General features: G+C 32.9%; 5 protein-coding genes and 2 long non-coding RNA genes across 10 annotated transcripts; 3 read left to right on the top strand and 4 right to left on the bottom strand.

Annotated features, from left to right (window-relative positions):
• The first annotated feature begins 726 nt into the window (after positions 1 to 726).
• On the top strand, positions 727 to 2,430 carry chic (profilin chickadee). 2 transcript variants are annotated; one of them, XM_015936399.3, is made up of 4 exons: positions 727 to 786; positions 876 to 1,022; positions 1,662 to 1,839; positions 1,962 to 2,430. In XM_015936399.3, exons 2-4 carry the CDS (start codon positions 903 to 905, stop codon positions 2,057 to 2,059), a joined length of 396 nt encoding a protein of 131 aa, XP_015791885.1. In that variant the 5' UTR covers positions 727 to 786; positions 876 to 902; the 3' UTR covers positions 2,060 to 2,430. The 2 variants fall into 2 exon arrangements, with proteins under 2 accessions (XP_015791885.1, XP_015791884.1); XM_015936398.3 differs by having other exon boundaries at positions 727 to 1,022.
• On the bottom strand, positions 2,149 to 3,545 carry LOC149094823 (uncharacterized). The gene is made up of 3 exons (XR_016201113.1): positions 3,430 to 3,545; positions 3,247 to 3,364; positions 2,149 to 2,492 (listed from the first exon to the last, which is right to left on the bottom strand). It is a non-coding gene; the product is annotated as an uncharacterized LOC149094823 (long non-coding RNA).
• A 1,218-nt stretch (positions 3,546 to 4,763) lies between these two features.
• LOC149094822 (uncharacterized) lies at positions 4,764 to 6,606 on the bottom strand. Its single transcript, XR_016201112.1, has 7 exons — positions 6,540 to 6,606; positions 6,243 to 6,333; positions 6,059 to 6,151; positions 5,746 to 6,004; positions 5,489 to 5,671; positions 5,268 to 5,410; positions 4,764 to 5,211 (listed from the first exon to the last, which is right to left on the bottom strand). It is a non-coding gene; the product is annotated as an uncharacterized LOC149094822 (long non-coding RNA).
• Positions 6,607 to 8,451: 1,845 nt separating this feature from the next.
• Positions 8,452 to 13,017, bottom strand: LOC107368582 (nose resistant to fluoxetine protein 6). 3 transcript variants are annotated; one of them, XM_015936432.3, is made up of 11 exons: positions 12,343 to 13,017; positions 11,869 to 12,213; positions 11,348 to 11,444; positions 10,804 to 11,054; positions 10,369 to 10,459; positions 10,185 to 10,277; positions 9,946 to 10,111; positions 9,549 to 9,860; positions 9,298 to 9,481; positions 9,076 to 9,218; positions 8,452 to 9,012 (listed from the first exon to the last, which is right to left on the bottom strand). In XM_015936432.3, the coding sequence occupies exons 1-11, from the start codon at positions 12,599 to 12,601 to the stop codon at positions 8,830 to 8,832; spliced, it is 2,124 nt and encodes a 707-aa protein (XP_015791918.2). In that variant the 5' UTR covers positions 12,602 to 13,017; the 3' UTR covers positions 8,452 to 8,829. The 3 variants fall into 3 exon arrangements, with proteins under 3 accessions (XP_015791918.2, XP_089126602.1, XP_025017930.2); XM_089270476.1 differs by lacking the exon at positions 9,946 to 10,111 and having other exon boundaries at positions 9,549 to 9,834; positions 12,343 to 12,861; XM_025162162.2 differs by lacking the exon at positions 9,946 to 10,111 and having other exon boundaries at positions 9,549 to 9,807; positions 12,343 to 12,861.
• A 219-nt stretch (positions 13,018 to 13,236) lies between these two features.
• LOC107368584 (uncharacterized) lies at positions 13,237 to 15,287 on the bottom strand. The gene is made up of 2 exons (XM_015936435.3): positions 15,151 to 15,287; positions 13,237 to 14,894 (listed from the first exon to the last, which is right to left on the bottom strand). Exons 1-2 carry the CDS (start codon positions 15,169 to 15,171, stop codon positions 13,692 to 13,694), a joined length of 1,224 nt encoding a protein of 407 aa, XP_015791921.2. The 5' UTR covers positions 15,172 to 15,287; the 3' UTR covers positions 13,237 to 13,691.
• A 3,656-nt stretch (positions 15,288 to 18,943) lies between these two features.
• Positions 18,944 to 22,386, top strand: LOC107368583 (organic cation transporter protein). The gene is made up of 6 exons (XM_015936433.3): positions 18,944 to 20,246; positions 20,317 to 20,397; positions 20,513 to 20,771; positions 20,858 to 21,174; positions 21,245 to 21,742; positions 21,805 to 22,386. Exons 1-6 carry the CDS (start codon positions 20,064 to 20,066, stop codon positions 21,988 to 21,990), a joined length of 1,524 nt encoding a protein of 507 aa, XP_015791919.1. The 5' UTR covers positions 18,944 to 20,063; the 3' UTR covers positions 21,991 to 22,386.
• Positions 22,304 to 26,536, top strand: LOC107368444 (uncharacterized). Its single transcript, XM_015936263.3, has 4 exons — positions 22,304 to 23,043; positions 23,182 to 23,491; positions 23,557 to 24,293; positions 24,379 to 26,536. Exons 1-4 carry the CDS (start codon positions 22,957 to 22,959, stop codon positions 26,416 to 26,418), a joined length of 3,174 nt encoding a protein of 1,057 aa, XP_015791749.2. The 5' UTR covers positions 22,304 to 22,956; the 3' UTR covers positions 26,419 to 26,536.
• The last annotated feature ends 31 nt before the right edge of the window (positions 26,537 to 26,567 follow it).

Here is a 26,567-nt window from a genome sequence, read left to right as displayed (position 1 = left end):
TATTTACCCAATCAACTTTTTTTATTTCTAAATTTTCATTTTTAACTGTTGAAGAAGGGTTTAAAGCTTAAAGATTTAAAAATTTAAGCTGACCATCATGTAAATAAACACAAACATCGGAATTTAGAACAAGAACAATTTCATAACATCATAATAATTAAAAATAGGCAAGAACCAAGTTTCATCATTCCTTCCTGGGAAGAGCAACCCCTTTCTGGAAAACTTTTGGAACCTTAACTAACATCAATGAAATACCAAGATTTACATTAGGAAGCTACAATTTCATCGCCAAAAACAAAAGCTTATATCTACGGCTTCACCATCGTGGATAGCTTTCATTGGATGAACCATGTAACTATCTCACCAATTGAAAATCTGTGAAAAATCTGAAAGAACTAACCTTTTCATTAAAATCATTAGAAAAGCCTATCAATGTCTCTCAGTTATTGACCTTATTAGGGAAAATGAAACATCATCCACCCTAACTGACTAACCATGATTATGATCTCACCTTATCTTCATTTTTTCACTCCTTTTTTGTATCTTCTTTTTCATTTACACTGTATTATCAACATTTATTACTACTCAACATAATTTCCTATCAACCGCCATTTTCTGTATTGGATGTAATATCCTCTTTTACCTAAATGTGGCGCCCTAAAAGCTACATAAGTGCAGAAAAGTGTTGCTCTTCAACTCCTTACTCTTTGCTTTTACTTCAAGTTCTGTTTTGAATCCGAATCTGTCTGGAAGTGTAGTTCATCTGAACAGCAAATCATTACTGTGGTGATTTCCTCCTCTCTCTCCTTTTTTTTTATTTCAGCATTGCTTGATTGTGTTATTCTACATCTTCTATTTCTTTTTAATTCATACAGATTCAATCAATTTAATTATATTTAAAAATGTCTTGGCAAGCGTATGTTGATAATCAAATCTGTTCTCAAGTTTCATGTAAAATTGCCGTTATTGCTGGCCTTCAAGATGGTACCGTATGGGCTAAATATGAAGCAGATGAACATTCTGTAAGTGTCTCTTTCTCCCCCTCTTACTGTCTCTGCCTCTCTTTTACTTCTTACCTTCTTTTTCTTTTTCCTTTCATCTCAATTTTCTCTATGTGTGGATGTGTGTTTCTCTATGGTTTTCATCCTTCTCCTCCTGTCTTTGTTGCTCTCTTGCTTGATGCTTGTTTTTTATCTGTCTGTATCACTTTCTTGTTCTCTCTCTCTCTCTTTCTCTATCTCTCGCTCGCTCTCTCTCTTTCTCTCCCTTTTAATAAATGTATATCTCTTTTTTCTTTCCCTATGGCTCTTATTTCTGACAGGATATTTTCATGCCCCTCTGATTCAAGTTTAATGATGATTATAGATTCACCCAAGAACTTGTATCGTTCTTAGGTTTGCGTGTATGAAAATACCTGAAAGATATCTTTCATTCATGTAAATTCATGATTTTTAGTCACTCTAACGATCAGGATAGTTACGACGATTATCTACTCAAGGTTATATGATTTGACCCTATGTTTCACTCTATTTAATCGATTGCAAAGTTATTTAGCTCAATTTTCAAACCACTTATGCATCCATCACCACTTGATTCTCGTTTACACCCTTCGTTCATATCATTATATTCACAATTCTATCTTTACACTTTTTTTCCTGTAGAAAATAACTCCTGAGGAGTTGAAAGCAATTGCAGACACTATGAAAAATAATCCTGGAGCTTTTCAAGAAACTGGTATCCGTTTCGGAGGTGAAAAATTTTTCTGCCTACACGCTGAAAACAATTTACTTCGAGGACGCAAAGGAAGCTCGGCACTCTGTATTGTAGCCACTAATACATGTAAGAATCACAATGAAGTTTTAAACTGTGCCTTACCCTAAAAGATTTTTTAGCGTTGAACCATAATTTAAAAAAAACAAGTTGTTTCATCCTATTAACTCCTCTTTTATTTCTATCTTTAGGTTTACTTGCTGCTGCCACAACAGACGGTTTCCCCCCTGGTCAATTAAATACAGTGATTGAAAAATTAGGAGATTATCTAAGAAGCTCAAACTACTAAGCCAATCAATCGTCGTCATCGTCATACCTGTAAAAGCAAGAGACAAATAAAGCAGGGAGTCGCAAAAATTTTTCGGAAATAGAGATTCGTATTGATTTTGTCCAATCAAAAAAAAACAAACAAACAAAAACCTAAGGCTTCGTATTTTAACCTAATGGCTGGGCTTGGAATTCTAAATAACATTTCAAACTTGTATAAACAAAACAATTTAATAAGAAAATTGCCTTTCTATGGGAAGAAACCGCACTAACTTACCGCTCTACAGCCACCAATTAACAAGCATATTATTAATGATTGAAGACATGTAAAATGTACCATCTGTATGCAGATTGATAGACGTTTTGTGTTGAATAAAATGATTTGATCAAACATTGGATATGGAAAAAACGAAAACTGCTACTCTGGGATCACTTAATGCCTATTGCGCCTTAACCTGAAAAAAAGAGCCACACCAATTATAAATTAAGGATATGTGAGGAGAAAAAAGAAAGACTTGTAAAGTTCGAGAACAAAAAAGCATGTTGCTTTGCCCTAGATTTTTGTAGAAAAATGATGTGAGAAGGAAAAATACGTTGATGAATAATGATGTTGATGAAAATGAAGATTGAAGCAAAAACGAAACAAACAAGAAGACGATGATGACCTTGGATTCCCGTTACCATTGTGTGTTGAGTCTCCGCTCAAAGATTGATCCCAATCACCTTATGTTGCCTCATCTTATATAATAACAAATATATATTTTTATATTTAAGACGATGAGGTTAAGAGAGAGAAGATGACTAAGAAATAGAAGAAAGAAGGTCAAACAATGAAAGGAACCCAAGCAAAAAAGTCTATGGAGAGTGTAGGTCATTCACTCTAATAGCTCCGTTTTTTTTATAAAAAGGTATCGGTAAAAAAGTGAAGCTAAAAAGAAAGATGATGTTGAAGGAGAAAAAAAATAAGAAAGATGAAAGTAAACTACTAATAGGCGGGCTTGATTTAAGAAAGTAAAGTAAAAAAGCATTTTTAAGTTACAAGATGCTAAAAATATTGACTAGAGATGAAGAGAGGGAGAGAAGATGATGAAGGAGAGAAGAAAGCAAAAGAAAAGGAAAAAAAATATATATAAAATAGGGCGAAAAAAAGAGATGAAAGAAGATGATTCTTTTTCTTTCATCTTCTCTTCTCCCCTGTAACAACATTACCTGTGATCCGTTAGACAGTATTTCTTTAGCTGGTATTATTCCTCTCCTTCATCTTGACTTGGGATGATAGATTATATTATGGGAATTAATATAAACAGGTAAAAATTTTGGGTCCATTCTTGATCAGAAAAATGATGATCAATATGTTACAAGAGACACTTTACCTTACCTAACATACTTTACCTTTTTTAACCTTAACATACACATTGATAAAAAAAACAAAATCGTGGGAATATCTTTTTGCAGGTCAAAAATCGTCTTCAACTTTACCTTATTACTTTGCTTTTCTCCCTTTCTTTCTTTCTTCTCTTTCGCTGTCTCTCTCTTTCTCCCATCTTAGTACTTCTTCTTCATTATCATCTCTCTTTAGCCAATCAAAATACTCAATTGTGTAAGAAATTACAGCTCACTCTTATCTTCTTTCTCTCCTCCTTCTCCTTTTTTTGACTACTTCAACATCACCATCATCATAATCGTCATATTTTCAACTTCATCTTTCATTTGTCCATCTTCACTCATCTCCAGCAAGTCTCGAGAGATTTACCGATTACTCACTTTTCCAAGTCTATGTTTTTTTTTGTTTGCTTGCAACCATTTTTTTACACTCTGACTGTTTCTTTCACTTTTGTATTTTGCTAATGTTTGTGCTTTTGTTTGTATCACTTTATAACATTGTTTTTATTGCACTGTGTGTTGCCCATCATCGCTATCATCTTTCATCATTATTATCCAAATCTTTGTCATCATTAATTATGTTTCTCCCACAACTGCGTTCTCTGTTTAAGTGCCTCTATCTCTTTCTCTTTTTTGGCAACTAAAAATTCCAAGATATCGGTTTTTGATTGTTGCTCAGAAGGCGTTTCTAACTATCATTTCTTAATCAATTTTAAATTGAATGGGAAATACGCTTTCGAGCGATGATCAAAACACGATGTTTATTGGTTAAATCAACTAATTGTGGATAATAAATTGATCCAATTTCATGCCAACCAAGATTGTTCCAGATCGTTGTTTTACCTAATTTTTTATCAACAGCAAAAAACAGTTTTTTTTCTAGAAAATCATGTTTAAATTGTTGAAAAGGGTGAGTCAATGTGTTCTACTAATCAAATGGGTGTAATGATATGAAATTCAATGATTTACATCAACACACATCCGTTGCAAAAAAAAAACCAAATCCTGATTATCAGTTTTTTTTTCATTTGATTTCACTATTCTCAAGGTTTATTCATGTGAGTGCGTTTGATCACTTTTTATCTCTTCCTCTATTTGGTATCAAGTTGAATATTTTTTTGTGCCATTACTCACTAACAAAAGAAAGTTAACACTAAAATCGGAAACTCAAAATGACATTCAATGACCTAAAGGTAGACGAAAACTCGAAAAAATTGAGCAACCTTCTATTGAATGATAAAGGAAATGAAATGTAGATAAAGTTATTGAGTTAATAATAAGTTTAAGTAAAAACAATTTCAAAGTTTCATTTTCTAACTGCAATTTAGCAACTCAACCAAATATCAAATATTGAAACTTTTTATTCATTTTTTAAATGAATGCATGACACGATTTGTCTATTTTACAGTGTGTTTGATTTATATGACAAACTTTTCCTTGAAATAGATGATAACGTTAGACTTTTGAAGTCTCTAGATGGTTGCCAATTCAGATTATATAATCATCGAAGTGAGTAATGTTAGGATTATGCAGCATAGTGAATGAGCGGGCAGAAGAATGAAACTGATGAATGAAGAGCTGGAACTTCTATCCATACCCTATTCTGGTCTTCTACTGGTCACTACCAATGTTTCAATCGATTTTCTCTGGCTTCTGGATTTGTACTTTCGAAATATTGGTTTGAGGTTTTATGAAAATTTTTATCAAATTTAGAGAAGGTGCTTCAAATAGCAAATAGACTATAAACCCGAGGGCAGTACACATAAGAAAGATGTAAGAAACTAGAATTACCTGAAAAGGAAAAGAAGTGTTAAAGAACGGAAATATCACTGATTTCATGACGTTACCTCATTGTAATGATCAGCCGGAAAATATTGATGAGAGTTTGTTATGTCATACCAAATGAACAGCATTTCAGACATGGCAATTGAGTAACTGAGTCGACTGAATGGTACGAATACCTTAGCAACCATATATTTAGATGTGCTGCCTGTTTGCTTGACATGTCGGATAATTGGATTAATTGAGTCCTTTTAATTGGAATTTCGACTTGATTTTTGTTCCTTACCTCCGTATTTGAATGAGGCAGCATAGAAAAGCCATGCAAAGAAACTCAAAAAGATCAGCTTTTGCAGACCTCTGTAAGCAAATTCAACAAATCGATCGAGATGACTATCAACGAAATAGTAAGACAACACGAATGTCCCTATCCAAAAATAGTTGCAAATATGTAACCTAAAGCTATTAGGAGCTACAGGTTAAAAAACGCATTAGAAGTTTGATTGAAATTAGAATGTTGTTTCAAAGTACATGCATATAATTTACCTTGTTTTCAATTTCCTTGTTTGTTACAACTAAATATCCTGTTAACATTCCTAGGAAATATGGTGCTATATGCGTATAAGTACTGAAATGTTCAAAAAATTATGTTTCTTGATCATAATCAAGAGTACAACAAACTAGAAGCGGAACTCGTCTTATAAAAGCCACCAATGAAGTTAGCAAAGGACCAATTCCGATGAGACCAAGAAGTGAGATGATTCCTTGTCTTGGATTAATAACAAGCCATATTAACGGTAAGTAACTGAGTTAAGTCTTGTTATTATAACCACAGTAAAGTCACTTCAACTAAAGTTACCTGAAAAAGCGGGCTGTAACATATCGATAGAATGATATTTCCCCATTTAACTGTTTTATTTTTGGATACCAAGTATAAACTGTAAGAAATCCACTGAAAACAAATTGAAATTATGATTGATTAACATGAATTGTGGGTAAAATACACTAATATGAATACTAATAGTTGAAAATGTTACACTTACCTCATAACAAAAAAGATGTCAATAAAGATAAACATTTGTTTCCATGTTTCTCTGACTAACCATTGTTGAGGCAATGAGTAGGAAAAAATGGCTACAATCAAGACAAAACAAAACAGTCATAAGTTGAAGAAGTGAGTGACAATTAAGAGATTTAACAAGTTGTTTATGCTTACAAATTTTCGATTCAAGTTTCACTGCAAATATTTTTACTCTTATTTACTTTTCTATTTTTATTTCTTTTATTGTTCCTAGAATAAAACTATTTCAACTAATCATATGGTGGAGAACGTTACACACGAAATGTGTGAGGAATAAAAGCCGATGATAAATAAATATGACCAAGAAGAGCGAACACACGTAAGGAAACCCTTGCACAGTGAATAAAAAGCAGATCTTGAGGCTCGCCATTGTCATTACCACATGGAATCAACTTTTTGGCGTTTTCAATAATTGAAAAAGAAGCCAAAACCGGTGAAACATTATCAGGATAAATGTGAGTCACCAAGGTTGAACTCAGCACAAAAAGTGTTAATATTGTGAAGATGATCCTGAAATTGGCAAAATATCAGTAAACTCTAATACATTGCAATAATCTATCAATATATTTACAGATTTAACCTTTAATTGCATGTACCTTCTAATACTCATTAGACAATATCTTACATAATTATACGCTGTATATCACAATTGACTTATCAATAATAGACTTATACTGACTTTACTTACAAGCGATTTCTTGATATTTGATTGAACGCGGACCATCCGTAATATAATTTTTTTCACAAGAACTTACTTTCGGTGTGATACGAGTTCCCTGGAAAGCTTATTTAAATGATCAAAAGGTATTAGCGTAATTAAAGGGGTTTAAGTTGTTAAACCTAGTTTGATGGGCAATAATTATAATACCTCTGTTGGTTACTGTTTGTCCACTCATTTCAATTTTTAAACCATTTGGTTTCACTAATGAGATTGGCACTTAAATTGAACTTACATTTATAAGCCCAAACTTTACGCTGGTTCAGTCCATTATGAATTTTATGGAGATCGCTTAAACACTGCTGAGAAACTGGTAAATCCCAATTGCTTGTAATATTTTCAACTAACTGACAAACAATATCCTTTTGTGGCCACAACAGTTTATCCAAAGCGTCCGCTGATGAGATCCATTGTTGAACTAGTCCAGGATCATTGAGAATCTGAAGGTTATCAACCGATGAAATGATAAGTAACACAACTAAACCTCGAAACATTTCTGTGTCTCTGAAAGGAAAGGGTTAATTGTATCTTATCTTAAAGGCAAGACAACGAAAAAGCTACTTCCAGGTTTACAGATCAAAGAGTCTAACTCTTTGCTTACAGATGTAGCAAGACTTGTTCACGTATATAACTGATACATTGAATTGTTAAAAAGTTAGTTTAACTACTAGTCTTTTTATCGTTAACAATTGACATTCATTAATTTGTTTCAATCGAGTTTTTTCCATCACGTAGTGATAGTTATAATTTTGACTTTTGACCAGCTATGAGTTATTTAATTCAAATCATTAAATTGATTTTTTGCACATTTTCAATTTCTCCGGAATCGATGATTAGTCAATCTTATAACACCGAGAGTTACGATTGAACTGGAAATTACCAGTCTCTTTGCATATACAAAATGGGTAAAAGGTAAGTCCATGTGTTCTAGTAGCAACACTAGTATTGACGGTATCCATTAATTCCGATAAAGATATTAAGAACAGGTCAAAATATCGATAACTAAAGTTTTTATCGTAAACATTTGTTTCAACGGACGAACTATTATTATAAAATAGCGATAAATAGCTCACTGGAAATGGATATGGACAAGCGCTGGAATATTGATGATCATTCTGATAGCTTATCATTATGTTCCGCTAATCAAATGGATATAAAGATATGAATTTCATCAAGATTTGATTCTCATCAACAAACAAAACCTGATCATCGGTTTTTTGATTTTATTTGATTTCACCATTTTCAATGTTTATGCATGTGAGCATGTTTAACCCTTCATCTCTAACTCTGGTATCAATTTGAATATGCTTATTACTAACAAAAGTTAACCCTAAAATGTGCAACTCAACATGACATTCAATGACCCAAAGGTAGGCAAAAATTTCCAACAAATGAGCAACCTTCTATTACTTAATAAAGGAAATAAAATGCAGATAAAGATGAGTTTTGCAGAGAAAAGGTTTTTATAAGCTCTAATTTGACAGTTTAATAGTTTCTAACTTTAATTTAGCGATCCAACCAAATATCAAATATTGAAACTTTTTATTTGTAAAATGTATACCTTTGTTAAGCACATGATCTGTCTATTTTACAATCAAGTTAATGGTTATTTTGATTGTGCTTGATTTATATTGATGGCAAACATTTTTGTGACAAATTATATTCCAAGTATAAATGGCGGCCAATTCAGCTCCCGGTTAAATACACAGTAAGTAATTTTAGGTTGAAACAGTATAGTAGATGGTAGAGTTTGGTAAAATATGGATGTTGGATGAGAGCTGGCACTTGTGTTCCATATTCGTACACTATTCTACTGGTCACTACCAATGTTTCAATCAATTTTCTCTGGCTTGTGGATTTGTACTTCAGAACCATTTGTTTGTGGTTTGATTTGGTCAATTGTTTGAGGTTTTATGAAAATTTTTATCAAATTTAAAGCAGGCGCTTCAAATAGCAAATAGACTATAAACCCGAGGATAGTACACATAAGAAAGATGTAAGCAACTCGAATTACCTGAAAAGGAAGAGAAGAAGTAAGTGTTAAAGAACGGAAATATTACTGATTTCATGCCGTTACCTCATTGTAATGATCAGCCGGAAAATATTGATGAGAGTTTGTTATGTCATACCAAATGAACAACATTTCAGACATGGCAATGGAATAGCTGAGTCGACTGAATGGTACGAATATCTTGTGAGCCATATATTCCTGAATAATGCCTAAAGTTTGAATAAGTATTGAATAAGTTTAAATATTTAATTTAATAGATTAATATAATAGATTTTAAAGTTACATTACCTCCATATTTGAATGAGAAAGCATAGAAAAGCCATGCATAGAAGCTCGAAAAGACCAGCTTTTGAAGACCAATGTAAGCAACTTCAACAAATCGATCTAGATGACTATCAACGAAATAGTAAGACAACACAAATGTTCCTATCCAAAAAATGGTTGAAAATACGTAACCTAAAGCTATTAGGAGCTACAGGTTAAAAAAAGCATTAGAAGTTTGATCGGAATTGGAATTAGTTTAAATGTTTATAATTTACCTTGTTTTCAATTTCCTTGTTTGTTACAACTAAATATCCTGTTAACATTCCTAGGAAATATGGTGCTATATGCGTATAAGTACTGAAATGTTCAAAAAATTGTGTTTCTTGATCATAATCAAGAGTACAACAAACTAGAAGCGGAACTCGTTTTATAAAAGCCACCAATGAAGTAAGCAAAGGACCAATTCCGATGAGACCAATAAGTGAGATGATTCCTTGTCTTGGATTAACAACAAGCCATATTAACGGTAAGTAACTGAGACAATATAGTTGAAAATCAATACTAATTGACCACCAATTTGGGTAACACTAAATATCAAGAAAAATGAAACGATCTTTTAAAAATATGAATTACTTAATTGTTAATCAAAATTTATAACAATATAACTCTTACCATTTTAGATGGTTTAACCCAGTTACTGACATAGAGTAAATTAGTCCACCAATATTTCATACAATTGCCTTTGATCATGTCACTAAATTCAGAAAAAATTGGTCCCGATCCGATACCAGAAAACGCAAAGAGTAACACCAGAATTCCCAGAAAAAGTGGAGTTGACCTAAAAAATCAAAGTTTTATTAAGCTAAGCCTTGTCATTATAACCACAGTCAAGTCACTTAAACTAAACTTACCTGAAGAAGCGGGCTGTAACATATCGATAGAATGAAATTTCCCCATTTAACTGTTTTATTTTTGGATACCAAGTATAAACTGTAAGAAATCCACTGAAAACAAATTGAAATTATGATTGATTAACATGAATTGTGTATAAAATACACTAATATGAATACTAATAGTTGAAAATGTTACACTTACCTCATAACAAAAAAGATGTCAATAAAGATAAACATTTGTTTCCATGTTTCTCTGACTAACCATTGTTGGGGCAATGAGTAGGAAAAAATGGCTACAATGAAGAGAAAACAAAACAGTCATTAGTTCAACTCTTCTTCTTTAATGTAACAACTGATTTTTCGATTGTTTCTTTTGCTGTTATATTTCCACTCTTAAATTTTTTTAGTGTCTCTTGACTCATCAATCAAAAATCTAGATTTATTCACATCAATCCAATATATAACATTAATTATTATGAAGTTGACAATCACTATTCAACAAGTTGTTATACGTAATTTCATTTTGTGTTTTTGCCTGTAATTTTAGATATCTTTACTTTTCATTTTCATTTCTCATTTCCTATCTTAATAAAACTACTTTACCAGCCAAATGGTCAAGAATGTAAAATATACGTACGAAATGTGTGAGGGACGACACCCAATGTTAAATAAATGTGACCAAGAAGACCAAACACACGTAAGGAAACCCGTACACAATGAATAAATGCTAAATCGTGAGGTCTGTCGTTGTCATCATCACGTGGAATCAACTTTTTGGTGTTTTCAATAATTGAAAAAGAAGCCAAAACCGGTGAAACATTATCAGGATAAATGTGAGTCACCAAGGTTGAACCCAGGATTAGAAGTGTTAACATTGTCAAGATAGTCCTGAGATAATTTGCAAAAAATTAGTGAACATTGTGACAATCTATTAACATTCATAGATTTCATTGCATCTACCCTTCTAGTACTTATTATTTCTTGAACAACATCTTAAACCATTATCAGCATTGGCTTATCAGTAATGGACTCTGGACATTCTGAGTTGATTTTTATCATGTTTAAACGTGTTCTTTTTGGTACTTCTCTATACTTAGTGTTAATCTTCGTTCTGCATTATAACTTCTTCATTTCTGCTTCTCTTTATTTTGTCAGAATCAATAAGTACTGAATTTACTTACATAGCGGTTTCTTGATATTTGATTGAACGTGGACCATCCGTAATGTCATTTTTTTCACAGGAACTTACTTTCGGTGTAATACGAGTTCCCTGGAAAACTTAAAATAATGATCAAAAGGTATTAGTGTATCAAATTAATTGATTTAGCAAAACAGATTGTATTTTATTCCCTCTAAAAGTAGACTCAGACAACTTTAAACTGAGCATCTTGCAACTCTATACAATCGCCTCAGATTCCATTCATCTGATTTCATCCACTATTTCCCATTTTTGAGTAACTTGGAAGATCTAGTGTTGAATGGTTACTCTGATGAACCTACCAAACTAGCTATTTTTACAACCTGACAAGGAGAGCGATGACATTCGATACTCTAACTATTCTGGTTTAATTGTCATTGATCATTTAGACAATAATCAACAAAAATCTCACGGGAACTACTAACCGTGTTTATTGACGGTTGAATCTAAGACTAAATTAAAACGTTTAATACTTTCAGATCTATTCAGATCGATAATATTTACCTCTGTTGGTTACCGTTTGAAAATCATTTTGTGAACACGATGTTGGAATACAGAATCCGAAATTGAACGTGTTGTTGTAGAAAAATTTCAGTTGCTTGGCAAACATGGAATAATAAGAATCCTCCAAAATGGTTCCATTTAAGTTCAGGTTAATTGAATCATAATTAGTCTGTACCGGCTTGAATGGTAATGGTAAGTGAACTCTAAGAAGACAATATTGACCAGAAAGTAATCCATATTTAGATCCAAAGTCATGAGAGATTGAAAGACATTCATGATAATTTCCCAGATCACTTATGTAACCTCTCAAAAAACCAGGTTTATTACCAGCTGATGATTCTAGAACTGCCAAAAAACATTCAAATAATATTGGATAAGTTGATATTGAAGGTTTCTTTATAATCTTTGTCCACTCATTTCAATTTTTAAACCATTTGGCTTCACTAATGAGATTCGCACTTAAATTGAACTTACATTTATAAGCCCAAACTTTACGCTGGTTCAGTCCATTATGAATTTTATGGAGATCGCTTAAACACTGCTGAGAAACTGGTAAATCCCAATTGCTTGTAATATTTTCAACTAACTGACAAACAATATCCTTTTGTGGCCACAACAGTTTATCCAAAGCGTCCGCTGATGAGATCCATTGTTGAACTAGTCCAGGATCATTGAGAATCTGAAGGTTATCAACCGATGAAATGATAAGTAACACAACTAAACCTCGAAACATTTCTGTGTCTCTGAAAGGAAAGGGTTAATTGTATCTTATCTTAAAGGCAAGACAACGAAAGAGCTACTTTCAGATTTAGCGATACTGATTGGATGTATCAAACAATATAACTGATACATTGACTTGTAAACAAGTTAGTCAGACTAAATTAGTCGTGTTATTGTCAACAAGAGAAGTTCATTTTAAACAAGAAGGTTTTTTCCTTCATGTGAAGTAAGACGATACAACCTGATAATTACAATCCAACTTTGGTCAGACCGGTTATGATTATTAATCAAATCTAGTATCGTGAGTCTCTTTTGCCCCATTCAGCAGTTTCTTTTGCGTTGATCATTAGCCAATATTATAACACCGAGAGCCACAATTGAAAAATTACCAGTTTCTTTACCTTCAACCAATCCTTATTTCGAGTCCACATCTAATCATAAATAAGTGCGAAATAATAACTTTGACATTGAATCGATGAAATTTTGTAAATAAAAGTTAATCAAAATTTATTAGCTGTTGAATCTATTCATCAACGTAATTGATTTGAATTTTAATCGAGTTAAGGCGTCATCAAGTTGTACTGTTTATCAAACCAAGCTTTACAATAATATCGAACTTTAGATTTTTTTAAATTACTCTCGAGAAAATTCAGACTCAAGTTTTTTTATTAGATTATTAGTTAACAACTTTACATGAAAGAATAGAAATTTTTCCAATCAATCAATAATAATGTCGGTGAATTTTCCTTCAATTTCAACCACAATTGTAAACATTTTTAAAAATCGTAAACAAATTTATGATATTATTGATCCCGCGATTAAAATCTATTTAAACGGTAATTGGAAAGTTGAATCATAATAAATCACTGACATTTGGTACGAACGTGTTGCTTATGTGGAAGTTATCTTGATCGTGATCTATTCGGCACGTCTTCAAGATTTCATAATTCATCAAACCAGATTGCAATTTTGTTAGATTTTTTATTCAGCTCTTTTTACTCCGATTATAACCTAAGATAATATGTTGGTATAATTATTAGTTGATTAGTTTAAAAGGAGTGACAAGCATATGACTCAGGTTATGATGAAGTTGATTTCTCGAGTTAAATATCTTTAGCATTTCTGGTTGTCTCAAATGATTCTTTTGATTTTTCATCATCTGATTTAGTAACAGGAATTTGCTGCTCATTTGTTTCCTTGGTTGTTGATTCGTTGTTGTTTGTGGTTACATATATTTGTGTCGGTTGATTGGCATAAAATTGTTGTTCTTGGTTACCCTGGACTTGACGCGTTTCATCCGTGTTTGAATAGTACAAAGGATTGGCATGAGAGTGAATTGTAGTGACGCTTGGTGATGCTATGTACGGAGCTACTGAAGTAAATTGAGATCTCTCGATTGGGGAAATTGTTTGTTGAATTAAGTATGATGGATCGATCGTGTGCTTAAGTGTAGCTTCCAATGGTGAATAGGATGAGACGAGACCTCCACTGTACGGATAGTTGGAATAATAGTCAACTGAATGAGTGTAAAAGTTTGTTAACCAAGCTGGTGGCGAGTAAGACTGATAAACTGTTGGAGAAAAGTGTGGTTGTGGTGGGGGTGGAGGTGGAGGAATAGGAATCTCAGCTGTTGGAGGTGAAGCTGAAGCATAAAAATTGTTGGGATAAAGTTGAGGTGGAGTTTGAACAGTTGGAGGATAATAGGGTGATGGTTGCTGATTATCAGATTCAGGAGGTGGAAGTGAAGGAACGGTATTTGGACGTTGAGCCGGAAACAAGTTGGTTGGAAATGTTTGGGGTGGTGAATCCGGGCTAGAGGCAATTCCTGGATACTCGCTACTTGGAGGGACTGGCAAAGAGGGCTGAGCTGGAGGAGGGCCCGAGGGTGGAGGACCAGCATAGCCAGGTGTGTTTGGATCTATTGGTCCACTCTCTGGTTCAATTTCCGGTATCTTTGGGTCTCTTACTTCTTTTGGTTGTCTAAATATCTCTGGTTCTCTTGCTTCCTCGTCAATTTCATTGGAAGGAGTTACTTCTTCCACTTCTCGGTATTTTCCTGATTTAGGTCCAGTAAGAGGCTTGCGAAGGTTAAACGGATTCCGCTTGTCATCAGTTAAATTCAACTTATCAGGTTGGCTGCCTTTCAATTGGGAATAATCTGGACTAAAATTATAATCCTTATTTAACAGTAACTTATTGGTTGGTGGCGAGGTTGTTGTTGTTGTTGACGGTGGAAGTGATTTAATGGACACAAAAGACTCTGATGGACAGGCCAAGTAAACTAATGTCACAACCAAAACGGTAAACTGTTTGAACAAAACAATTACACAAACCAAAAAATTAGATGACCATAAAATTAATAAATCAAAACAATCACTTCTTAAGTCAGAAAAATTGGATAAAAAATAAAAAGGTTTGAACTGAGCGTCATCAAAACGAGGGAAACAAAACAAAAGGCAAAAGCTAAACCAAAATGTCTCCTTAAGCTTAACTGATTCATTGAACCAAAAGAAGTGACTGTTGAGTTCAAAAGAAAAACAAAATTAATGAAAAATAAGATACCATTTGAATTGTTACCACCATTTTAATGTTGATAATCAGTAAACACAGAAAATTGAAGCCAAAATCAACGGTCAATTGGATAAAAAGAAAACGAAAAACAAGAAAAACGTTTATTAAGTTGAAATGAATAATCAACTGGTCAGTGTTTCTGATATAATCCTATCTTTTATATGAATATTTGTTTCTCATTTACCTTAGCTAATTATATTTTTACCTCAATTTAATCGATTAAGCCGGTAATGAGACGATCGTTTGGCACCTTAATCAACTGTTTAACTTGAGAAGGACTTTTGTATTCGCAATAATTTGAATAAAAATTGACGGGTGGTTAGTTAATTAAGAATAACCTTTTTTGTTTTTCTTTATCTCTTTAAATTTTTACCTTTCCATCAAATCCTAAATCTTATAGTTGAAATTTAACCCCTTTTAATCTGATTGTTCACACCTTTACTCACTTGGAAGTCAATATAATTTAATGAGAAATGTTATATTCAAACCAATTTCTCTGTGATGATTAACCACCAATAAAGGTTTTATCGTAAGCCTTAACCAATGATTTGAAAAATGGTTGTTAGGTAAAGGCGTTTAAGCACAGAGTATTACTTTCAAGGCAATCGGCGAATTGTTTATTCATTAAATTAACCTCGAATTAGCGTAATTCATTCCTTTATGGTTATTTTCAAATGACCATTAAAGACTATAATATTGATTGGGTTAAAATGTGTACTGATTTGCTAACATTTCAAAAAGATGTCCATTTAATGAACCATTTGTATTTACAAGCAACTATTAATTTTAAGATTAAATACTCAATTTGATTCACTTTTAATAGCAAATATGAATCAAATGACATATGAAAACCAATTGCAGACAAGGAAAGATTTGGTGAAGGGAAAAATCAAGGCTTAGGTTTTTTTCAAAAACCAATTGTAATGTTATTTTCCTAGGTTTTGGGTTGACCTGGAATGTTGACCTGAAAATCTGTAGCCAGTTTAACGACTAGACATTGGTACTTGAGTCTGCTGCCAAACTGTCCATTAAACCATCAACTTTCATCTTAACAGCTTAATCTGTGATAATTTCATTGAACAAATCAACCAACCGTATTGAACTTTTTTTCACCGAACGTGAAAAATACGAAAATATCTTTTCAAGTGAGTAAATTTAAAGTGCAAAGATGTCATCTGATGAAGATGATTTGAATGATGATCAAGTTGATGGTGATGACGATTATCACTCACTGAGTTTTGATTTGGGTTGAGGGAACAAAAAACACCAAAATAAATGGCATTTCATGTTTTCTTGAACCAAGTGCAAAATTGATTGATTTTCAATGACAAATCAACACAAAATGAAGCTGAAAACGACTAAATATCAAAGTAAAATGTATCAACAAATAGCTGATAAAATAATGTAAAACCTGAAAAGTGATCTTATTGGGTTTGGATGTTATCTAGGTCAGCCGATTGAGTCCAATGGTATAAAAAAGAGCGTCAAATTAAGTCTAATTATTGGTCTAAAGTAGACTCAAGTAAATCCAATTGAATGGATGACCTTTCCTTGATTATGAGATTACCTTAGTATTGTAAAGCCAAAATCTTGAAGCAACATTACCAATTATGTTGATAATAAAGGTAAAGAAGGCAAGGAAGAAAAAAGAAAGTAAGAAAGAAAGAAGGTCAAACAATGAAAAGAAAAGTCTATGGCCAGTAAAGGTCATTCACTTTTAGCCCGATCTGTTATGACCAAATAACCAGAAAAACTCAGGTAACAAGTCGGAGAAAAGTTGAACTACTTTAGATGCTAAAAATACTAGGGATGAGAATGGGATGAAGATGGAGGAAGAAGAAGAAGATGATGAAAAAGATTCTTCATTTGGAAAAGTAGAGCAAGTAAATGAAGATTTACGTTCTTCTTCCTCTTACCTTATTTACATCTTTCATTGGGTATCATCATCATCATCTTCCTCATCTTTCTTCTTCTTCTTCTTCTTTATCTCTGAAGTCTCTTGTTACTATTATTATTGTATCAGAATGAATCTTTCAAACGTGGGAATCTTTTTCAGGTCATTTTTTAAGCTTTCAGCTCAACATTTTAGGTTAAATTGCCATCTTAATTAATAATTCATCCTTGATCTATTTAATTTTGTGTTACCTTTGTTTAATCATTGGATTATAATAAAATTAAGATGATCAATTCATATCGCAATTTGTAGGTTCAACTGTATGCTGATGTTAGCTGTTGCTTTTTTTTCAATTTGTATTTACATTTCCTTTCCTTGTTTGCTAATTGTATTAAAATTCATTTAATTGGTTCCGTTATAAGGGAGGATTCAATTCAATTTGATTATTAAATATCAGTTTCACATAATATGATTTAGTTAAATATTAGTGTCATTTTAATCATCTTAACATTTGTTGGAGGTGTTTCAAGTTACTTTACAACAACTGTTTCAATACTCGTATCAATTTAAGCTGTGACTCTGCCAATTTAACTGATTAAAATATTATAACAAATCTGGTTCATTTAATCGTCTTTGATTGATTGATCATAACTGTTCAGTGAAAGTTAATTCAGGCCAGAGGTGAATTGACCAATTTTACATTTGTAATGGTTCCAAAAAACCAGAAAATTGAAGCAACATTAGAAAAAGTTCAAGCAATTTCAATGTACAAAAATAGTGATTTGAATAGGGATTTAGGTAATATCAAGATATTAACAGAGGTTATGATTTTATGTACCTTTGAGATGACGATTTTTGACCTGGAAAAAAAGATATTCCCACGATTTTTAGGCAAGGTAAAGTATCTCTTAACATATTGATCATCATTTTCTGATCAAGAATGGACCCAAAATGTTACCTGTTTATCTAATTCTCATAATATAATCTATCATCTAAAGTCAAGATGAAGGAGAGGAATAATGTGAGCTTCTGTTTTCCTCTATTGTCACTTTCACTTTCAATTCACTTTTTCCTTCTCTTTATCTCTCTTCCTTCATATCAAATCGCTAGTCAATATTTTTAGCATCTTTTATCATCTAAATCAACTAAAATATGTTCAACAACTTCACGCAGATCAGGCCATTAGTAGTCAATTTCACCATCAACACATCGTCTTCCTTTGCCGAGCAAATATTTCTTACGGAAACCTTTTTACATCAAACCTATTAAAGTGAATGACCTAAAGCTTTCATACATTTTTGGCTTCATTTTGGGTTATTTTCTCATCTTATTTGCGTCTATTTAGGTGACATAAGGTTCAATTTGTAACGGGAATCCAAGGTCAATATTGTCCCTGTGCAGTCCCTGGTCGGATACCGATGATGACCTGCGTTTTTGCCAGGAAACATTGTTGCTAAAATCAATTGTGATACTTGCCTATGTATTTGAAAAGCATACAAACTTGCGTATTCAATAATGAATGGTACTTAACCAGAATTGCTATGTTTGCTTAATATTGCTCTTAGCTGTTGACTCGTTGTACCAATGTTAAGTACCGGTGTGAATGACAGTAAAACCTTGAATCTATTGCTATATTGTTTATTTTAACAACTCCTGTCGTACATTATTAACCTTTTCAAGCAATTAAACCAATTTGTTGCAATTTTTGGGTGTTATTTAAACAGATCAATTGACAATCGGGTGATTCAAAGTAATCTCCAAATCAAGGATAACCGTTGAGATAAATGTCAATGACGATCAATTAATCGATTACCAGAAAACCATAACATCACATGAAAGTGGATTGACAATTAACAATGAATCAAGCTAACAAACGATTATGGTGTTTACAGCTATCCTCAACAGTAACCCAAAAATGTGTCTTTCAATATACTAATCAGTCATTAACCAAATAGTAATTAACCAATAAAGTCAGTCCATGTAATGTCCTTTTCTGTTCATTTTAACCAGATTTAACCAGTGAATGAAAATATTGGAGATTATCTTCAAATGGCGCAAATCCGGGTTCAATATCTACTTGAACAATTGTTACAATCGAACCCAAAATTACACATAAGAATAACTGACACATTGATTGGCTGATTATCAAATTAACAATCAAAGTTTGGACGCGTGTAATAAAATTATTAGCTTATTGTGACAGGAAACATGAGTACCGTTCAATGGTTTAACTCAGAGCCTCATTTTCAAAATCTGGTGTCTCTTGGATGCATTAGATACCCAAATAGATTACGAGCTAACCTAACGTCAAAGCTTCAAGTGTAATAATTAACTGATTTGAGTGAATTATTCATTCTATTGATCTATTGATTTAAAAATTATCGGCATAAGCAATCTCAATAATCAGCTAACTTCACCTCCTTAGAGATCCAATAAACAAAACAAATGAATACATTTAAAAGAAAGCAATCCATAGAGTCTGAGCAATCGAGTAAAGGATTTGCAGTTACTCTTACTGTTCATTTCCTAGTCTCTATTTTTCTTGTGATCTCTTCTTATTTTTTCCCCTTTCTCTTGATTATTTTGTGATTTCAGTTATTCTTCCTTTCCAAATTAATCAAATGAATAGGATTTGAGTTATTCTTGATCAGATTAATCAGCAATAAACCTACCTCTTTGATCCAAGCTCTTCTTAAATATCTTAAAGGGTAGCTTATAATGACAACAAAGGTTGAAAGATTACTATTGATGTACTCCTACCCTATCACACGACATGGTAGTTTTAATTTAACCAGTTTATTCATATTAATTAATACATGTTAATTTGTGTTCATCTGAATAAACACCAACCAGCAATCGAACATCTCCATTATCTATTCAATGACGTTCATTTTAAGTTTAAATATCTAAAGGACTATCTCCTTAAGATCCAACAGTATTACCACTTGTATTATGTTGATAAATTGATTGACTCTAGAATCTTGAGACAATTGGTCATCAAAAAGTAGACATGTCACAGACCAAATCGAAAATCGAAACTGTCTCGGATATCATCGGGGGTTGGGGTCCATGGCACACGAATATTTTCCTTTTCTACTTCTCCTGTTTAATTTTCTCGGTTTTTGACAAATTAACGATGCCTTTCTTTGCACCTCCAATTGACTATTGGTGTAGTAAACCGCTAATGTATAAGGTAAGACAATGCTAATATTTACTTGACCCTTCTTTATCTTGATCAATTTTTGTGATTTTATTTCCTCCAGAACTCCTCCAATATATGCTCAGCCAATTGTGAAGTCTGGACCTATGACAAATCATTCTGGATCTCTACGGTAATCGATAAGGTTTGTTTTTGTTTACTTTCACAATTTTTCATTTAGTGCTCAATCAACTTTGTAATAAAGTGATTACTCTATCTTGGGATCTAATCTTTTGATTACTTTTATTTTCTTTCTTCAGTGGGATCTTGTCTGTGGCCGTTCTTGGTTAGCATCATTTGCTCAATCATGCTTCATGGCTGGCGTGATCCTTGGTGCCGTCATATTTGCTCGATTATCTGATGATTATGGTCGCCTGACTGTTCTTCGTATTGCTATGCCTCTTGAAATTGTTTCAGCTCTCGGTTTAGCCTTATCACCCTCTATTTACGTGTTCATCTTCTTTAAATTTATCCAAGGAATTGGCAGCAATGGGCGTGCTCTTACCGGCTACCTTCTTCGTATGTTAATCGTACTTCACTCATGACGAGATTACATGAAAATCACATGTATTAATCAAAAATCTTATCTTTTCTTACTCTATTAGTTCTAGAGTGCGTAGGAACCAATGAACGTGGTTTCATATCGGTTGCTGTTGATAACGGTTTCGCTTTAGGTTACATCTTATTACCAGGTGTTTATTATTTTTTACGAGATTTTCAGACTTTCTCGTATTTCCATGCATTTCTCGAGGTGTTTTGGGTTATCTGGTTGTTTAAAATACCTGAATCAATCAGATGGCAGCTAACTCATGACCAGATTGATGAAGCTGAAGTTGAAATGATTAAAGCAAGCAAAATGAACAAGACTAGTATTACAAATGTAAAGGAAAAATTTGCATTATTGAAAAAGCATATCGATCTGGTAAGTTATCAACTCTTCATACCCTTCAAAACTTAATCCTAATATCTATTTATTATTTTTTCTTGATTAGCAAGCACAAACAGCATCGGAAGAAAAAAAGGCTGGCTTCTTGGATCTTTGGCGGTCTAAAGCATTGAAAAAATTTAGCCTTGTTTTATACTTTTCATATTTTGTAAATGCTTTTGTATACTATGGTTTATCCCTTAATATTGGTGATCTCAATGGCAATCTTTTCATCAGCTTTTTCCTTGCCGGATTAGTTGAATTTCCCAGTTATATTATCACCTCATTTGCCTTAAAACATATCGGAAGGAAAACACTTTTAATCTACTTCATGAATGGTGCAGGTCTATCCTGCCTTTCAACGGTATTCTTTCTCTCACCAGCTGATACCAATATTCGAGTCTTTTTGGCAATGATAGGCAAATTTTGTGTTACATCCTCCTTCACTCTCTGCTACGTCTATGCATCTGAAATATATCCCACCGTTTTACGCCAAAGTGGACTTGCTTCATGTTCAATAGCCGCACGATTTGGTTGTATTATTGCTCCATTTGTTAAAGAATTAGTGAGTACAAATGTTTACAATAACGAAATCATTGTTAATTATTTTTGCTTTTATTTATTTAGACCGCTTTTACATCCATTGGTGTATCATTATCAATTTTTGGCAGCCTCTCCATCATTAATGGAGCTTTAATTGTATTATTACCTGAAACTCGTGGTCTTGAAATGCCTAGTGATATTGCTGAAGCTGAAACAATTCTTACTCGCGCTAATGCAAGACGTCAATCAGGTGATATTCATGTTGCCTGATGATCTCAGCTCATATTTGTTTTTGTATAATATAGCTTGATTTGTACCATTTTGTTATGGAATGATACTTTTGGACAAAATGAAGAAAAGCCAGTTTTATTGAATATGCTCAACGACACATATTTCACCGACTTTTCTAGCCACTCTAACATTATCTCAATAATTTAATGTAATATATACTAACACATTTGTTTCCCAATCTTTATCAAATTGGGATACCAAAACGACTCATTGTTGCAATCAACAATCAAAAAACAGGAAATATCAAAGTATTTAAGAAACTTATTTATTGATAATAAAGCTCTAGTCAATTAGACAGCTGTGAATCTTGAAATCATTAATTGTAACAACTCGCTATAATCTGATATTTTTTTATTAAATCATTCCACCAACTCATCTTTTACTTCTCAAGCAAAATCATTACTTGAAGGTTTGCTAAGAAAACCAAACCTGATCTTCAACGATTAACGGTAAAGAAATTATATTATCGCAAGGAACCCGATCATAATTGTTAATCAATATAATCCATTTTTAACTTGATCCTTGTATCTGTTTTACGGTTTGATCCACACTTCAGATCTTGATGAAACTTGGCCCAACCTCGAGGATTGAATATGCTAGGAAAAAATCATAGCTTTCGACAAATGAAGTTAAAATCTATAAGTGGCCTAAAATGTGCTAAAACTCGCCTCTGCGCCCTTCCCATAGTAGCCAGAGTCTTTGGTAAAGAGTGATCATAATAACTAGCGTTATCCTCATCTAATATTCCAGACTTCGAGTCAACTACCGCATGATCGCCCTAATAGTCAATCCTAACAACGGTTTCTATGTAACCATGAGAAAATTACAAATATAAAATTTGTAAACATTAACTTTGATCAACATCATGTGCCCATCCAATGTAAATCTAATTTAATTTTATTCATTTTAATATATTGTTTGCAATTCATTTCTTAATTGTGCAAAATGACTGACTGGGATTTAATAGTCAATGTTAATCTTGATGATCTGAACGATGAAAAGGCTGAGCTTTTATATGATCAATTGATTGAGGTAAGTTTTCAAATAATAACATTTTTTTCACACAAATAATAATTTATTATTAATAAACATCAGTCACAATTTATTAATATTTAAAAATATCAATTAAAATGGAATCTTTATAAATAAATATTTTCTTCTGTTTACCAGATCAATCCCGAGGATGAATCAAATATTGATTTATTGCGAAGTGCCTTTAAAGCTGCCAAATGCGTTATGCAAGTGAAAGCATTACAAGCCGATGTAGCAGTTGAAGAGCTCGAAGAGTTCATTAAAAAAAGTGACAAAGATGAATTGGAAAGTCTTCGGAAGCAAGTTGATTTATACAAATCAACATTGGTTAATCAACATGGTGTTGATCCAATGAATCAGATAGAAGATTATCAAAATCAAATTCGCGATTTAAAAGATACTCTAGAGGCTAAAAACAATGAGCTGATGAGATCAAAAAGACGTGTTGGTAAGTAAATTTTAATTTGGTTTAGTCTTTTTTTCAAACATTTATTGGTTATCTTTTATGAACAGGTGATCTCGAAACTAAACTTTCGGTCAATGAAAAGGAGATTGAAAGCCTTCAAGATGAGATTGAATCTCTAAAGGAAGAAATGGAAAGTCGTCAACATGGGTTACAGAACTCGATTGCTGAATCAGCTGAACCGTTGGAAAAGTTACGAGAGAAAAATAAGCAAATTCAGAGTTTACTCGATGAATTGGATCTGATGGAAAGAGCTAATGTTGAACTTGCTAATCAGGTGAAAACACTGAAGGATCAATTGTCCCTTGCTACCAATGAGGTTAGATCAGCAGCTGATGAAATGGAAGCGATCAGAATTTCTTGCAGTGAATCACAAGAGATGAATGAAATGTTGATTAAGGAGAAAGAATATTTGCTGAAGGAAAACAATTCACTGAGAAAAGAATTGGATTCAATTCATGATAAAAATGACACTTTAGTCGGACAATTGAATCAAAAAATAGATGCCTTGGTTGAAATGGTTAGGGAGAAAGAGGAAATCATCGAGACTTTGGAGGGTCGTAAAGCAAACTCATTTGGATCGAAACCAACATTAGGTGTTATATCAGACAAATCATCTTTATTACAACAAGAACTGACTGAAAAAAGCTCAACAATTGATTATCTTAAGGAACAATTAGCTGAGGCAGTTACCACAATTCAAGGACAGAATGAATTGATTAAAAAATTGACAAAAAAAGGAGAAGTGAACACCGATGTCTATGCAAGTGAACTGTTAAAAGATCAAGTAAGTAAATTAAATATCACGAATTATCTTAACATTTAGAAACATTTATTTGAAATTTAATAACAATTTTTGTATTTACTTACAGCTGAATCAAATGCGAGATAAGATTGATAAATTGGAGGAGGAACTAAAGACTAAAGATGATGAGCTTCTTAAAGTAACAATGATGAAGACTGCGTATGAACGAGGTGAATATGGACTGTCTGAAGCACTAAATGAAGTTAAATCATTAAAGAAACAATTGTTAACCAAGGAACGACATTTGGAAGAGGCAATACAAGATCTTAATCAATTGAGTATAAAATTAAATTCGTATGAAGATCAATTGGATTTTCTCAAAGAAATGGGTGGATCATTGACTGGTTTGGAGGCAATTGATACACACAAGATTCTTCCTGAAGTAACGGATGATCGTCTGAAAATTTTGCGTCTTCAACAGACGATAATCAAACTCGAAGATGAAAAGATTGCCTTACAAGAAAAATTGAGATCCATGAGGTCAATGTCTCCTAAGCCAGGAACGCAAGTCAATGTTAATGACAAAAAATCGGACGAAGAGCGATCTAAAATGATTACTCATTTGGAAACATTGCAAGATGAGAATCGTGAATTACAAATGGGAATGAAGGAGATTTTGTTAGGCCTTCGGGAATCAGATTCACAGTCAGATGTTGTAATTGACTGTCCAAGTTTGGAACGGTTAGTCAACTTGTTGGAAGGTCGATCATTATCTGCTGATTTAACCAATGTGATTGCATTAAAAGCTGAACTTGATTTACTTCGTGGACACAATGAACAGTTGAGAATGGAATTGAAATGCCTTCGACATGAGCATCTTAAATTAATCGGTGAATATGCCAATGAAATTTTAGACAATCAATGTAGACATTCAAATAATTGCAAGCCGAACAACTGTGAAAATAAAAACAGTCACATTAATCAACAAAGTGAAAGTGATGAAGATTCAACAACAATCACAACCACGTCAACTACATCAACACCAACTCTAATTGTCAGTGGTGATGGGAAGTTAAATCAAGAGGATTCAAGTCATGATTTGGATGAAATATTTGAAACTAGTCTTGATGTTAATCAAAAACCAATGGATGAACCAAAACCAACCACTGAAAAGGTAGTTGTGACTGGCATTGATGATGCTTCTTCAGATGAAAACCTTAAAGAAGACAAAGTCAATGGTGACTCTAATATGCAATCGGATGATGAATCAGGCATGAGCCAAGAAATTGATTCACCTGAACAAAGGCCATTACAATTGGACAAAGAGTCTCAAACATTTGATAGTTTGGAGACTAAAAAAACATATCAAAATGTCTCTGTACAAACTGAACGAGATGATAAAAAGTGTACGAAATGTTCAAAGTTGCTGATTGCTGTAATGGAAATTAAAGAGCAAATTGAAAGACTTGGAGAAAGCATTGCTGAATCAGAGATTCATTACGTTGAACAAATTGACCTGGCAAGGAAAGAAAATGATGCTCTTCATGAACACATTCAATCATGGAAGGAAAAATACAACCAACTGTTGATGCAAAAGGACGAGTTTTTGGTAAAGAAGAATGAAAAGGCCAAAAAAGAAAACGAAGTTGAACAGACAAATGCTAAAGAAGATGACATCGAAGTTCAACTCGATGTAGACGTCAATTATGCCAAACAAGTTGATCAACAACATAAGACAACAAACAAAGCTATTCCAAAGGTTTTAGAAACGATAATTCAATGTTTACAAAAAAGGATTGACCAGAAAGAGATTGCCATTCAACAATTGCAAACCTTAATCCAGCAAACTCATGAAAATTATGAACGGGAAATGGCTAAGCTGATTGAAGAGAAATCCTTGGTTCGTGAAACAATTCCATTGGATCCCGTTAGTTTAAATAGGAAAGTTCAAGCTGATGAGTTACGAATCGCTTTGGAGAAATGCTATAAAGAATTGGAAGAATGTAAACAAGAAGCTTACGATCGAATTCAAAGTTTAGTGGAAGAATTGGAAAAAGAGAAAAGTAAATCGAGAAAATTACAAGAACAATTGAACAGAATAAATGGACGAAGCAAAAATTCGGCCAAATTAGCGACAAGTAAATACACAACAACTTCGCGTCATTAGCACAGATGGAAGACATAAAATGTAACACTTGAATGTTTCAACCTTCATTAGTTTTTATTCAATACACTTTGTAATCTCATCATCAAATGATAATTTAAATCCACATTTTGAATTTTGATCTTAATACATTTCATTTCTTTGATTAATCT

Source organism: Tetranychus urticae, chromosome 1, assembly GCF_039701765.1.
Source record: "Tetranychus urticae isolate SD_2017Ah chromosome 1, NJAU_TeUrti_SD_1.0, whole genome shotgun sequence".
In the NCBI taxonomy this organism is placed as follows: domain Eukaryota; kingdom Metazoa; phylum Arthropoda; class Arachnida; order Trombidiformes; family Tetranychidae; genus Tetranychus; species Tetranychus urticae.
The sequence above is the reverse complement of the archived record's forward strand: the minus strand, read 5'-3'. Positions and strand labels throughout refer to the sequence as shown.